Source organism: Elgaria multicarinata, chromosome 5, assembly GCF_023053635.1.
Source record: "Elgaria multicarinata webbii isolate HBS135686 ecotype San Diego chromosome 5, rElgMul1.1.pri, whole genome shotgun sequence".
Lineage (NCBI taxonomy): Eukaryota > Metazoa > Chordata > Lepidosauria > Squamata > Anguidae > Elgaria > Elgaria multicarinata.
In genome coordinates, this window is record NC_086175.1 from 127,630,727 (window position 1) to 127,645,005 (window position 14,279).

The window sequence follows — 14,279 nt, forward strand, 5'->3', positions numbered from 1 at the left end:
AACAAAGGAACAGATACAGGAAAGTCTGGTACTAACACGAGAAACCCTAGGCTGCTTTAATGTTTGCTTTGCCCTTAGTAGTTTTTGTGTAGCATCCTAAAAAGGACAAAACCAGGAGCAACATCATAGGAATCTCCCTCAAGGCAGCTCTTAGGATCAGGCTTTGAAAAGGCCGTGGGATTTTCATGTCTGCACAGAACAGATTTGATTCATTCCCCTGTAAGGATGATGCTTTTTCCATCACAATGAAATATTTGCTTCCGCAGCATGCTAAGTAGGCAAAAACAGAAGGGGTTACAGCAGAGACATCCTAGAAAGCATGCAGGGAAAAGCCTGCCTCTTGGGGAGATATGTATCAGCTCAGCACCGCAGGACAGAATTTAGCTTTAATTAAGGGATTAAGATTCAGCAACAGCCCAGGCACGGGGCTGCGCGCTAATCCACTGTATCAAACCATTTCATCGTGGTTCTTGGAGACTGCGCTGCTCATGTAGATTTTGTTTTAAGATGCATATCACCGTCTTAGTGTACAAGAGCCAACCAGGGTTTTCAGGGCAGGGGGGAACTTTCTTTTTAATTCTATTTGGGTGCTGTCAGATGCCTGCTTTCCTCATCAATGGTACCCCCAAATATTAGGACTAGAATCAACCTCACAGAAGAGATACCGACTAACATAGGCATTTGGTTCTGTTGGGTTCCCCCGCCCCCAGCAAAATCATGTGTGGCTATTCATAGAATCATAGAGCAATCGATTTGGAAGGGAACTATAAGGCCATCAAGTCCAACCCCTTGCTCAGTGCAGAAATGCACATTAAAGCATCCCTGACAGATGGCTATCCAGCTGCCTCTTGAATGCCTCTAGTGTGGGAGAGCCCACAACCTCCCAAAGTCATTGGTTCCATTGTCGTACTGCTCTAACAGTCAGGAAGTTTTTCCTGATGTCCAGCTGGAATCTGGCTTCCTTTAACTTGAGCCTGTTATTCCGTGTCCTGCACTCTGGGATGACCGAGAAGAGATCCTGGCCCCCCTCTGTTTATTTATCTATGTGACAACCTTTCAAGTACTTGAAGAGTGCTATCATGTCTCTCCTCAATCTTCTCTTCTCCAGGCTAAACATGCCCAGTTCTTTCATTCTCTCTTCATAGGGCTTTGTTTCCAGACCCCTGATCATCCTGGTTGCCCTCCTCTGAACACGCTCCAGCTCGTCTGTGTCCTTCTTGAATTGTGGAGTCCAAAACTGGACACAATACTCAAGTTGATGTTTAACCAGGGCCAAATAGAGGGGAACCAGTATGTTGCGTCATTTGGAAGCTGTACTTCTATTAATGCAGCCCAAAATAGCATTTGCTTTTTTTTTTTCTTCTTCTTTTTTTTTTTTTTTTTTTTTTTTTGCAGCCATATCGCACTGTTGGCTCATATCCAGCTTGTGATCTACAACAATTCCAAGATCCTTTTCGCTTGTAGTATTTGGTACTAGTCACAAAATTGGTGGCTCTTGTGATGATCAGATTGGGCTACTGTGAATTTGAAAGCAAAGCGAAGGCAGCCTTCAGCCAGCATGTGACCATGTTCTAGTTGCTCAGACCAGTGAGCAAGCTCGCCCTCAAAGCTTTTATAAATACTGTCACACGATACACACACTGGCCTTTATATATATATATATATATATATATATATATATATATATATATATGGCTGGTCTTTTTTCAGTTCCCTGTTTTGGCAAGAACTGTGTGGCGGCTTGCAGGTTTAATCGCCACCTGACATCCTCAGGTCACCAGGAGGGAATCTACACGTCATACTGAGGGCGCTTGCATGCGCCCCCAGTGCGCCCCCAAAGCGATCGTGTAGCTTGCCTATTCGAAGAGACGAGGAAGAGGCGGAGCAGGAGGCGGCTGGGAAATCCGGCTGTGTCCTTGCCGCCGCCCACCTCCCTGCCGGCCTCCTGGTGCCGGCGAAAGAGCCAGCCGCGTCGGAGAGCTTCTTCCGCTCTCCGCCCCACCTTCTTCCGCCGAGCTCTCCGCCCCGGCCGGCGAGGAGGTAGGTGGGCAGTGGCGGCAAGGACGCGGCCGGATTCCCCAGCCACCTCCTGGTCCGCCTCTTCCTCGTCTCTTCGAACAGGCAAGCTACACGATCACTTTGGGAGCGCACTGGGGGCGCATGCAGCCGCCCTCAGTACGACATGTAGAATCCCCCCAGGTCAAGGGAAACAGTGGGCTTAAGTCCTGACACCATGCAGTCTGACACTGTAATGTCCAACATTTCATTGATGAAAAAAGGCACCTGCTTGTGATCTTGCATTTCTCTAACCAAGGATCTTTGGGCAAATCCCACCACCTCCATTGTAAAGCACCCATGAGGGTTGTATTCTTCCTGCTGTGTGGCATATTCATTTATTCCAGTAATTTAAAAGCCAAGACTGTGTTTATTCTTTGGGGTAAAGATAAACATAATGGCCTTAGAATCTGTTATCAGCACGTTAGAATATGGTTGAAATGCCAGCCAGGGTACTGCATGACGCTTTAGTTAGGGTGATCATATGAAAAGTTGGACAGGGCTTCTGTACCTTTAACAATTGTATTGAAAAGGGAATTTCAGCAGGTGTCATTTCTATGCATGCAACACCTGGTCAAGTTCCCTCTTCATCACAACAGCTACACCTGAAGGAGCCCTGCCCTCTTTTGTATCTGGTCACACTAATATAGCTCCTATATTTTAAATAATAATCATAGATTCATAGAATAGTAGAGTTGGAAAGGGCGTACAAAGCGATAGAGTCCAACCCCCTAGTCATTGCAGGAATCTACCTTAAAGCATCCCTTAAATCAGTTACCCAGGGAGGTTGTGGACTCTCCCACACTAGAGGCCTTCAAGAGGCAGCTGGACAACCATCTGTCAGGGATGCTTTAGGGTGGATTCCTGCATTGAGCAGGGGGTTGGACTTCCAACTCTGCTATTCTATGATTCTATGATAGATGTGCAACAACAATATCAAATTACACAATCTCCAACAGTGCACAGATAAAAATAGGGCTCTGTTTCTTTAAACCCACAGATAAAGCAGAATTGTCAAGAATGAAGTTTCTCCCTATTCATTGCCACTATAATCCCCTCCCCAAGCCCCAACCCACACTATTTTCTAGTTTTAAAATACCTGGCTTTCAATCTTATTGCTGCACATGTTGGCTTTGCATTTTTGTGTGTCACTTTGCATATCATTCTGTATATGAATTCTCTATATCATGGACAGCCTTTTCATTAGGCAGTGTGAGGCAGTCACCTCAGTCAGCAGATGCTGGGAGGTGGCAGCAAAGTGCTGGAGGAGAAAGCTGTGGGACACGTGACTGGCCCCAAACCCCCAAAGCTAACCTGCTGCCTTCAGGTCTGGTGGAGAATGCTAAGCCATTGTTATTTTGAAGAAATATCCAACCGTCAGCTTTTGTACATAGAACAGGAGGAGATGCTGGCCCTGTTCAGAAGTCACCTTAAACCACGGTTTTAACCATGGTGGTTAAGCCAGAAAGCTGGGCTGTGTTCAGAAGACACCTTGAACCACGGTTTGAACCACGGTGGTTAAGCCAGAAAGCCGGGCTGTGTTCAGAAGACACCTTAAACCATGGCTTTAACCATGGTGAATAAAGCAAAGAGCCTTATTCACCATGATTAAAGCCATGGTTTAAGGTGTCTTTTAAACACGGCCTGAGTTTGGCTTAACCACCATGATTAAAGCCATGGTTTAAGGTGTCTTCTGAATGGGCCCACTATCTTGTCCTTCATGTCAGGTAGCAAAATGTCTTGGGACAACCCTGCAACTAGTATATTTATAGTGTATTCCTATGATTATTTACTCAGAAGTAAGCCCCAATATGTTCAACAGGGCTTGCTCCATCTGAGTGCAACCTTAATCAGTACTATTATTGTGATTATTAATTTAAAAAAATCATACTTTTTTCCAACTTTATTAACCCTCCCCCCAAAAAAAAATTCAGTGAGGGGAGAACATAAATACAAATGTCATTTTCAATATATTACAAACGTTAGATAACAATATAATCTAAATTAATGAACAGTCTACAAACCCCATATCTCATATATTAATATACTATGTATAAATAAAAACATAAGTGTCTGTAATGTTTAATATGAAGATAGATTCCATGTACTAAGGATATAGGCCTTAGATAGACCTACCTCTAGTCCGCAACAGAGGAGGGAAGATCTCGCATTGTGAGTAATGTGAGATCCCTCCTCCGTTTACATGTGAGGTGCAACGACCTCAGGAGGAGAGGCATCACGCCCGCCATTTTTTTATTTTTTAAAGAAGGAGTGCACGAACGCCCGTGCACTAAAGTTAAAGTTTTTTAAATTTTAATTAGTTTCCCGCTCCCCCTACCCCCGATGAGTGCAGCACTCCCACTTGCAGCACCACACAAGTGTCCGTGTGGTCCAAGGAATCGCGCCAAGCCAGGTCAAACCGCAGCAACGGGCCACACGTTCCGCGGTCTCGGGCTCAGCCTGGGACCGCGGAAAAAGCTGGACCAAAGGGGAGGGCGCTATCCCGGGGCAAGGGAGGGATGATCCCTCCCTGATCCCGGGATCCCCTGTGCATCATGTGGACACACAGGAATGACTCCGGGGTTCACCCTGGGATTTCGCCCAGTCTAGCTAAGGCCATAGCCTAAGAGAACATATGTGTCTTTCACAAACAGTGGTCATTTTAGAATCGTATACAATCCTGTGATTATCAGACCAAAATTAATAAGAAATAATGATGGTAGTTTCCTAAACTTCACAAACTAGTTTTCCAAGCCTATCTCTAACTTATTTAATAAGCTTGCAAGTCCTAGAAGGCACTCTGGCAATACCAATTGTGTGTGTATGTTTGAGACTCTTCTTCTTTAACAGTGTTCCAAGATACAATTACAGCCCTCACTTATGTTTGTGATGGGATTCCATTTTTAATATGGTATCCATTTCAATACAAAACAATATCCCACTCTCGTTTTCTTTTAGCCCATTCCTCATTTTTATTTCTGGATTCCTTTCTACCCTGAAGCCTCTTTCTTTTCCTTTCTTCATACGTTTTGAGATTGATGTCTTATTGCATGCTTCCAAATCTTCCTATAGACTTGTATCAATGAATAGTGCAATCCTATACATGTCTACCCATTTAGCTCAGTGGGGATTACTTCCAGGTAAGTGGTTATAAGATTGCGCTGAAGTTTACTCTTTTGTCACCTCTTTAGCAGGCAGAAGGAGCCTTTTGGTGTATACAGTAACTGCTTCTTCTGAAGATCCCAAAAACGACTGTGTTTGTTTGAAGACATTGATAATGTTTTTGGATGAGAAGGAAGGAGAGGAACGGGAGGCAGCATCTGAACGGGGCATATCTGATGCACAAATCTCTCCAGTCTGATTAAAGTCTGTGCACAATAGCTCTGCAATTATTTTTATTGACAATAGTGCAGGGTCTTCCCACCTTCTGAAAAGAAAGCTTAAATGTGCACTCCAGATCAGGAGGAAAGGAACGCGCCTCCGGCAAAGAACTGAAGTTAATAAAAACTTCACAAAATAATGGGATATTTCTGTGGATGAGTTAACCTTGCAGGCAGCTCCTAGCTACATAACAAAGATTACTTGATGTCTTCTGCTCTACTGGAGTAGCAGAGAAGAAGGGGAGCTCACGGCCTCCAACAGTGTAAACTTGCAAAGTTCACAGAATGGTTTTGGCGTACAAGGGGATAACGGTGTCGCTCATCACTAATCCATGTCACAGGCAGAAAGGGACAGCTCTTGCGGGTTGCCTGTTTGTTCTTAGTTGTGGGCATTACATGTGTTGGCTCGAATTGCTAGTATATGTGAAATAGTGATGGACAAATCTGACCATTTCAGTTCCTCTCTGTTTTTGTTTTTCCGTTCTCGAGTTTGGTACATCACAAACCTGGGAGAATTTCTCCAGCCTTCAGTTCATCCTGAACACTGAGACTTTTTAAAAAAAATTCACATGAAAAATCATAAGCATTTTTGTTCACTCTTCTTCCCTAAGCATGCATTTTTATGCATTTACGCATATCATACACATGTTTGCAAGCAATTTTCCTGATAGAATGCATTTCGAATGCTATTTCCCCTAATATACACATTGTTGTAGGATTTATTTATTTATTTTAAAAAAATGCAGTACCGCACTACAAAATTCAGAGAAGGGCAAATTTTGAAGGATAACTTGGTTTTGATTTGAATAGTGATTCAAAAATAAAAAATCAGGTACATTCACGTTAAAATATGAATTGAACAGATTCCTTCCCCAGCCTTAAATTGAGTGAGTTTACTTTCTACAGACACTCTATGGGCTGGCTTATTTGGTTGTCCTGTTTGGTACTTTCCCGGGTAGAAAGCGGGTCCAATAGGTTCTCATTTTCAAAGCCTCATCAAGTCATCAGAGAGACATCGCTGACTTTCCCAGAAGCGTCATGGAAATGAACTGTGTTTGACTTGCATTGTATCAAAGTATCCGTGTTAACTGCCAGCTCAGTCTCATTGGCCCACTTTACATATTCTGTTCCGTTCAATTAACTTGTCAAAGTCATCTGTCCCGACGGGGAAAAAGGAGACCAGCCATTTTAACTTCCATCACGCTCATTGGTTCTGTGTTGTTGTGTTTCTAAAATATTTTGGTTACTCATTATATTCCAATTGCCTCAATCAAGCAGTAAGGGTGAGGCCTCTGGTACGGAGCACTGAGTTCCTCTTCTTGCAAGGGTTGTCACATCTGTTTCAAAAAGATAAGCTATTCTATACATCCCTCCATTGAACTGAATGTGGTAATCTGAAACTACAAGGGCCTTTATGCACTTGGGGGGGGGGGCACATAGGAATCCCTTCTGGAGTGATTGGCTGTGGCCCAAACTTCTGTGAGACTATTATGATACAAAAGGGGCTAACCCATTATTGTCAAGATCAAGGAATGCCTGCAAGAACAAAAAAATCCCATGCATGGGCTCTGCAGGGACAAACCAGTCAATTTTGATTTCTGATTTTTCTAACCCTAAGGTCATTTCATTCTGTTTCTGCATTCTGTTCACTTTTGATTTTTACAGTCCGCACAAACATTTGTAAACATTTTTTTTTTTTTACAAATACTCAATTCTCCTAATTTGCACATTTTATGTGGATACTTTATATGCATTTTATACTTGTGTGTGCCATTTTGGCCTAATATATGCATTTTATTTGCAAGCACTTTTCCTTAATATATTTGTACATACCTTTCAGAATACGTGCATATTTTGTGCACATTTATTAATTGGAGAACCACACTGCAAAATTTGGAAATATTGAACTTTAACTGCACTTGGCATGTGCAAATTAGGTAGGTTTGCATTCAAATTAATTTCTCCCTCATCCCTACATTTTCCAAATACATGCTGCTATGGTGGAGTCTCCCAGCTAATCCTGTGGTTGCCACCACATTGATACAGTCAGACAACTCCTGTGTAATCAGTTCAGCTCACATGTAGAAGCACCAGTTGCATGAACCAATGGCTTCATGTGGGAGCTGTGAATTCTCTACATTTTGCCATGGTGGCTACTCCAGGCATAGCAGTGCTTTCCAACGGTGTTACACTGGCCCCATTCAGAAGACACCTTAAACCACGGCTTTAACCATGGTGGTTAAGCCAGAAAGCCGGGGCCCATTCAGAAGACACCTTAAACCATGGCTTTAACCATGGTGAATAAAGCAAAAAGCCTTATTCACCATGATTAAAGCCATGGTTTAAGGTGTCTTTTGAACACGGCCTGAGTTTCTGGCTTAACCACCATGGCTAAAGCCATGGTTTAAGGTGTCTTCTGAACAGGGCCACTGAAGAGTAGCCAGTGCCACAACACAAACAGTTCTTGCACCTGTAGAATGGGTCTTGCACTACAACCAGCGAATGTAACTCACAGGCAAAACAGATAATAGAACTGTGTTGTGGAAAATGAGATTCCATAAGAATGCCTTGTGTTAACTGAAATAAACTCTAGGAGAAGACCCTAAGGAGAGTGACATGCATACACATGGGAGAAATGTGAGCATGAGTCAGATCTTGGTTTATCATTTTTGCTGCAACAGTTCCCACCGCCTGAGAGATAAACTGCTGTTAGGAACAGAGGAAGCTGACCTACCAGAACAAACTAATCATCTAACAGTTATTCTAACCCAGTATTATCTACTCAAGGGGAACTGCTGTCATGGAAAACTTCAAATGGAGATCTAGCAGTATGCACATTTATCCCTCCTGCGTGTGTAATACTTCACTTGGATCCCAGATCTGTGTGATATTTTGGATAGTCCTGCAGCTCTAGCTACAGTAAGGCCAAGAGGTTCTATGAGCAAAAGATGATGCTGGCTTTATTAATCCGTTGATCTTTCTTTCTTTCCTGTCCATACAGTCATTCCCAGCACAGCACAGTAACAAGGCCACCCACAGTGAGCATACAACGGAGTATTTCTATAGAAGGGTAAGAGGGACCAATGATATAGTTTTGCTTAGAACACAGTTACTTTACATTTGTTTAGTGTTTAATTTATTAATAAGCAGTATTTTCTGTATATGTGCATACTAGAAGCTGAATATTATTTGTATCTTTCATTCTGCATTCTTCTTTGGAGTAGCTCAGAACAGTCTATATATTGTCCTGCTACCCACCCCGGCAGGGTCTTATCAAGGAAGCTGACAGATACAGGAACCTACTTAGCTACAGTAGTAGGTATACCTTCCACCCATTCTCTGAGCATTTTCGACAGGTGTATAGAGCTCACACAAAAGAGGATGTGTGTTTTATGAAAAGCATTGTTCCCTGCAAAATAAACACTCCCAATTTTGGCTGTAAAATGGGGTGGAACCCCCCCCCCCAAATAAGCTCATCGAGAGAGCCGGTATAAAGCATTACCCTCACTCTAATTCGGCTTTGTGCTATTGTCAGATAATCAAATCCTGATTGGCTATCTCACAACATGACTCCATGCTGATTACATGATCTCTGATTGGCTGGATCACATAGCCAGCACAAAGACAAAAAATCCTCTGTTTTTCCCTTTTTAAAAACAAAATTTATTTATTAATTTATTAAATTTATATACCGTCCCATAGCCGAAGCTCTCGGGGCAGTTTACAAAAGTTAAAACAGTGAACATTAAATAGTAGACAAATTTAAAACCATCAGAAATATAAAAACAACAGTGTAAAACAGTGTCCATTTTAAACAACAACAGTTCTGGGGTGCCGGAACTGAAAGGGGGGGGGGAAAGAGCACTTCGGCAACTGAAAATGTGTGCCCATGGAATATTTATCCCATCCTTTTTGCAAGGAACTCCAAGATTCAAGACTGAGGTTTTTTAAAAAATAAGCTGAGGTGGACCTTTCTGCTATTCAAGTCTACTCAAAACTAAACAGAGCTCTGGAAAATACCTTGACAATATTTTTTAAAAAAATATTTATTAAACTCTATTTAACAAAGTGGTTTAAAAAAGTTAAATATATATATATATATATATATATATATATATATATATATATATATATACATACCTACAAGTCAGACAGCGTTTCTAATAAATACACAAACACGATTTCTGTAGATGCCGAACCGAGCTTGTTTCCTTAAATTTACAGATGTGGCATCTAACTCTGGTTTAACAAATCTTCCTCTGACCACAGTAAATTAAATGCCTTGACAGTATTGAATTGTAATATGCCTCACTTCTACGCATTGTTGACCACAGAGGCTTTTATAACTCCATGTTCATCAAACTTCATGTTCTACGGCGAGTTACTCATCCTTTTTTTCAGCTTTCTTTGGGGGGGGGGAGGCAGTCCTTTGGATGCTTCTCCAGTGTATCCCCCATTAAAATTCCTGATGTAGTCCCTATTCATTCAAGCATCATGGAGGTGGACTTCTCCCTCTGGGGTGACAATTTTAACTCCCTTCCTCTCCGTGATCCCTGCATTTCCTGACATGCAGCTCCAGAAAGCATTACCTGACTAATATTGGATGCTACACGTTGCTTCCAAAGAATCTCAGTTCAAGCCTTCATTGCTTTAAAAACAGCAACACATATCTGGTGACAAATAAAAATGAAGTAAAACGAAATGTGAATGAAATAAAAGGTGTTTAACTTTGGAAAGACGAGAACTGATCTTTTCGGTGGTTGCCTGTTCAGCAACTAAACTATCAGCTCCACCTACTGGTAATATACAGAAAATATAAATTATAACCACTTAAATGTCTGTGCATCTGTAATACCATGGAATATAATAATAATAATAATAATAATAATAATAATAATAATAATAATAATAATAATAATTGTGCTCTGTAATACTTTATTTTTCTTATTTTAAAAAAATGACACTGGGCAGACTGTGTACAATGGGGGGCAGTTGAGGGTTCTAGAGGGTGAAAATGGCCCCTGACCTCCCATAGTTACCAATCCTTGCATTATACCACTATTTGGAATAGTACCTGGGCAGGCTTAGGGAAAAGAAAGCACGGATTGGAGTCTAAAGTATCACAAACCATGATTCGGCGTTCCATCTGATCCAAATCTATAGATATGATTGGTGTACAGGCAGAAATCACCTCTTCTGCTTTCTTAACCAAGGCTTGTGCCTCCTAGAGGACAGGAGGATGCACTGCAACTCATTGATACATCATTGAAGAAAGCGCAGTGAGTTTCTCCGTGGTGGAATCGATAGGAAAAGATTGAATTGACAAGTACGACTTGTGCATGTTGACGAAGGAGGAAATATCCCTTTGGGTCAAACTGATGCTGTTACGAAATAAAATGAAAGGAACTGCTTAACAGGACGTTTGCCATCCAAGGCACTTAAACAGATAAGCGATGTTCTTTTGTTTCGGCAGAGAGCCTCGAAAAGTCGTTCTGCACAAGGGCTCGACAGGGCTTGGTTTTAACATCGTAGGAGGCGAAGACGGTGAAGGCATTTTTGTATCCTTCATCCTAGCGGGCGGACCAGCCGACCTCAGTGGAGAGCTGCAAAGAGGAGATCAAATTCTATCTGTAAGTAATTCCTACGCACACGCACACGCCCACATCATGGCTTTTTGCTTCTCTTGAATTAATCATACAACAAAAACACAACTTTGACCTGTTACTGTTCAGTTTTTCTTCTTCGCTGGGTCTCAGTTCTTTCCACTCTTCAAGCTCATGTGACCAACATAATCTTATTAAGTTGTAGTGGTAGAGAGGCAGTAGCAATAATTCAACCACAGTAACCTCCCTTATCAGCTGGCCTTGGGCTCATGCACAAGCCTGCCACAATCCAGCCCTTCATTACTTATGTGTTGTAATGTGATCGTGCCTTAAAGCACCACCAGACTGCGTTACTTGAGCAAAAAGAATCATGGGATCATAGAACAGTAGAGTTGGAAGGGGCCTATAAGGCCATCAAGACCAACACCCTTGCTCAATGCAGGAATCCACCATAGTTCAGTGGTAGAAGGACCATAGTTCAGTGGTAGAGCACATGCTTCACATGGAAAAGGCTCCAGATTCAACCCCCAGCATCTTCAGCTAGGACTGGGAATCACCCCTGCCTGAAATCCTAGATTGTGATTACCAGTCAGTGTAGACGATATCAAGCTAGATCAGGGATGTTGAACCTCTTTCCGTCAAAGGGCTAAATTTGGAGAAGCTCTCAAGGGTCACATTCCAGTGATGGGTACAGCCAAGGGACAGAACTGGGCAGGGCAAAAGATGGCATGGTGGATCCAAACTACCCAAAACACTATCATGTTTTAGCTTAAAGCTCTTACTTGCAGGAGCAGAGGTCTAAATCAGGACCTGACATAGTCCTGATTGAGCCCCTAGGCCTGAGTTTCCACACCCCTGAGCTAAATGGACCAATAGGGTTTTGACTTGGCAAAAGACAGTTTTCTGTGTTCTTAAATGACAGTCTTCATTGTACCATATTATTTATTTATTTATTAATTACCCGCCTCTCTGTCTAGATCGAGGCAGGGAACAACATAGAATACAAAAATATTATGAAATACATAGAACTGATTAAAACGTATAAAACTAATACATTATTAAGATAACAGCCAGACATCTTAAAATTGAACTGGGTAGGCCTGCTGGGAGAGATCAGTCTTTATAGCTTTTTTATACTCAGAAAGACTGTTGAGTTGGCAGATCTCTCCCGGCAGGCCATTCCACAGTCTGGGAGCGGCAGAAGAGAAGGTCCTCTGGGTAATGGTTGTCAGCCTAATCTTTGCTGACTGAAGTAGATTCTTCCCAGAGGACCTGAGTGTGCAGAGCAGATTGTACGGGAAAAGGCGATCCTGCAGGTAACCTGGACCCAAACCACGTAGGGCTTTAAAGGTAATGACCAACACTTTATACTTCGCCCAGAAACTAATTGGCGGCCAGTGAAGTGATTTTAGAATTGGTGTAATATGTAGGGATGTGCTCCGCTTCTCCTTGAACCGGAGAAGCAGGAGCGGAGCGGGGGGCTTCGCCTGCCCTTAAGGCGGAGGTGAAGAGGATTGGGGGGCCGGCGGAGCGTGGCGAAGAGGATCGAGGTGAAGGTGGATCCTTCGCCTCAATCCAGAGCTCCGCCAGAAAGGTAAGTGGGGTTTACTGGGCCCTGCCGCTGTCGCTGTCACTCATGCGACGACAGCGGCAGGGCCCAGTAAACCCCCCCTCCTCTCCCTTACCTGCATCCGTCTGTGGTCCCTCGGCTTCTTCAATTGAGCCCGCGGTTCAACCAGGAAGTCTAGGCCGCACTTGCGGCCCAGACTTCCTGGTTGAACCGCGGGCTCAATTGAAGAAGCCGAGGGACCGCGGACGGAGGCAGGTAAGGGCCCCCTCCCCCTTGGTCCCTTACCTGGCTCTGCCGCCATTGCCGCACGGGCGGCGACGGCGGCAGGGCCCGGTAACCCCCCCCTCCCTCCTCTCCTGGCCTTACCTGGCGCCACTCCCCTCTGCTGTGGAGCTCCGATTCGGAGCCGGAGCTCCGCAGCGAAAAGGAGCGGAGTATGGGCGGAGCAGCGCGGAGCGGAGCGGGCCGATCCGAAATTTTCGGATCGGCCCGTGGGGCAGAGCGGGGGGGCCATGCACACCCCTAGTAATATGGTCACCCCTAGGTGTACCGATGACCAACCTGGCTGCCATATTTTGAACTAGTTGAAGTTTCCAGACTAGGCACAAAGGTAGCCCTATGTACATCACATTGCAGAAGTCAAGCCTCGAAGTTACCAGCACGTGCACTACCATCTTTAGGTCTTCCAACTCTAGGAACCCAAGCTACCACCATACAGATCATGTAAGTTAGAAGTTGGATGAGTCATTGCTGCCATGTCCAACAAACAGGGGTTACATTGGAAGGACAGTAAGCAATGTGTACCTGTGAGCTCCATGCATGTGGGCTCCATGTCTTCAGGATCCTGGCAAGCCAGAGACACTGGGGAGGCAAAGAGGCATCATCCCTGATCCTGTTCAGTTCCAGCATGACTCTTAAATCTTGGCTTGCTTCTCCATAAGCTTCGTGCTGGGGAGGTGAATCCTGGTTTCCTATACCCAAAATAGGGCTGGACAGACTCACCCACGTCTGGCTCCATCAGACACCTACTAAGCCGCGACTGTCTTCCACTCCCACTTGCAGCACCACACAAGTGTCTGTGTGGTCCAGGGAGCATTTGACGAAGTGTGCAACAATGGCAACTCTGGAAATTGTATATTTCCCAAGTTGCGTAAATGGTGGCCATAAAGGCCCCATTTACGCAAGGTTAATAATGGTGTGGACAGACTACAACCGAGTGTGGACAACTGCTGGGCAGTTGCTGAGCTGTGGGACATTAGAAGAGCAGGCCCAGGAATGTGCCACAGCCCAGTGAGCTGGGCCCGGGAGAGGAGGGCTGGGAGCATCTGCCGGACGTCTGGCTCCAGTTGTGTGCCTGTGGCATCTGTAGCCCAAAACCATCCATTGGTTGACAGAGGAAGGACACTAGAATCCGAAGCAGTGCATTGAAGGGAGCATTTGGATTAAAGTTCTGCTCTTCCTCTTTTTCAAAGGAGCAGAGAACTCTTATGCTGTACATTCTCCTGCGGGCTGCACCCTGCCGCAGTTCGGCAAGCAAAGACCAAGTCCGCCATCTACTGTATAGGAATGAGCTTGACATGCATCCAAGACATGATTTCAGATGAGCTCTGCTGGGCTTGTTATCTCTGGGTTTGTAATGAATTGGACGGCTGCTCCAAAACTCATTTTTAA

The 14,279-nt window shown here is 44.0% G+C and overlaps 1 protein-coding gene across 8 annotated transcripts in view; it reads left to right on the plus strand.

The window, feature by feature from the left end:
* The window catches only part of DLG2 (discs large MAGUK scaffold protein 2), a 1,258,440-nt gene that overhangs the window by 993,667 nt on the left and 250,494 nt on the right, over positions 1–14,279 (plus strand). For all 8 annotated transcript variants that reach the window (XM_063127200.1, XM_063127202.1, XM_063127201.1 and 5 more), the window contains 2 exons: positions 8,437–8,505; positions 10,909–11,065. In XM_063127200.1, the coding sequence (XP_062983270.1) occupies positions 8,437–8,505; positions 10,909–11,065 (226 nt within the window). The remainder of the gene's footprint in view (positions 1–8,436; positions 8,506–10,908; positions 11,066–14,279) is intronic.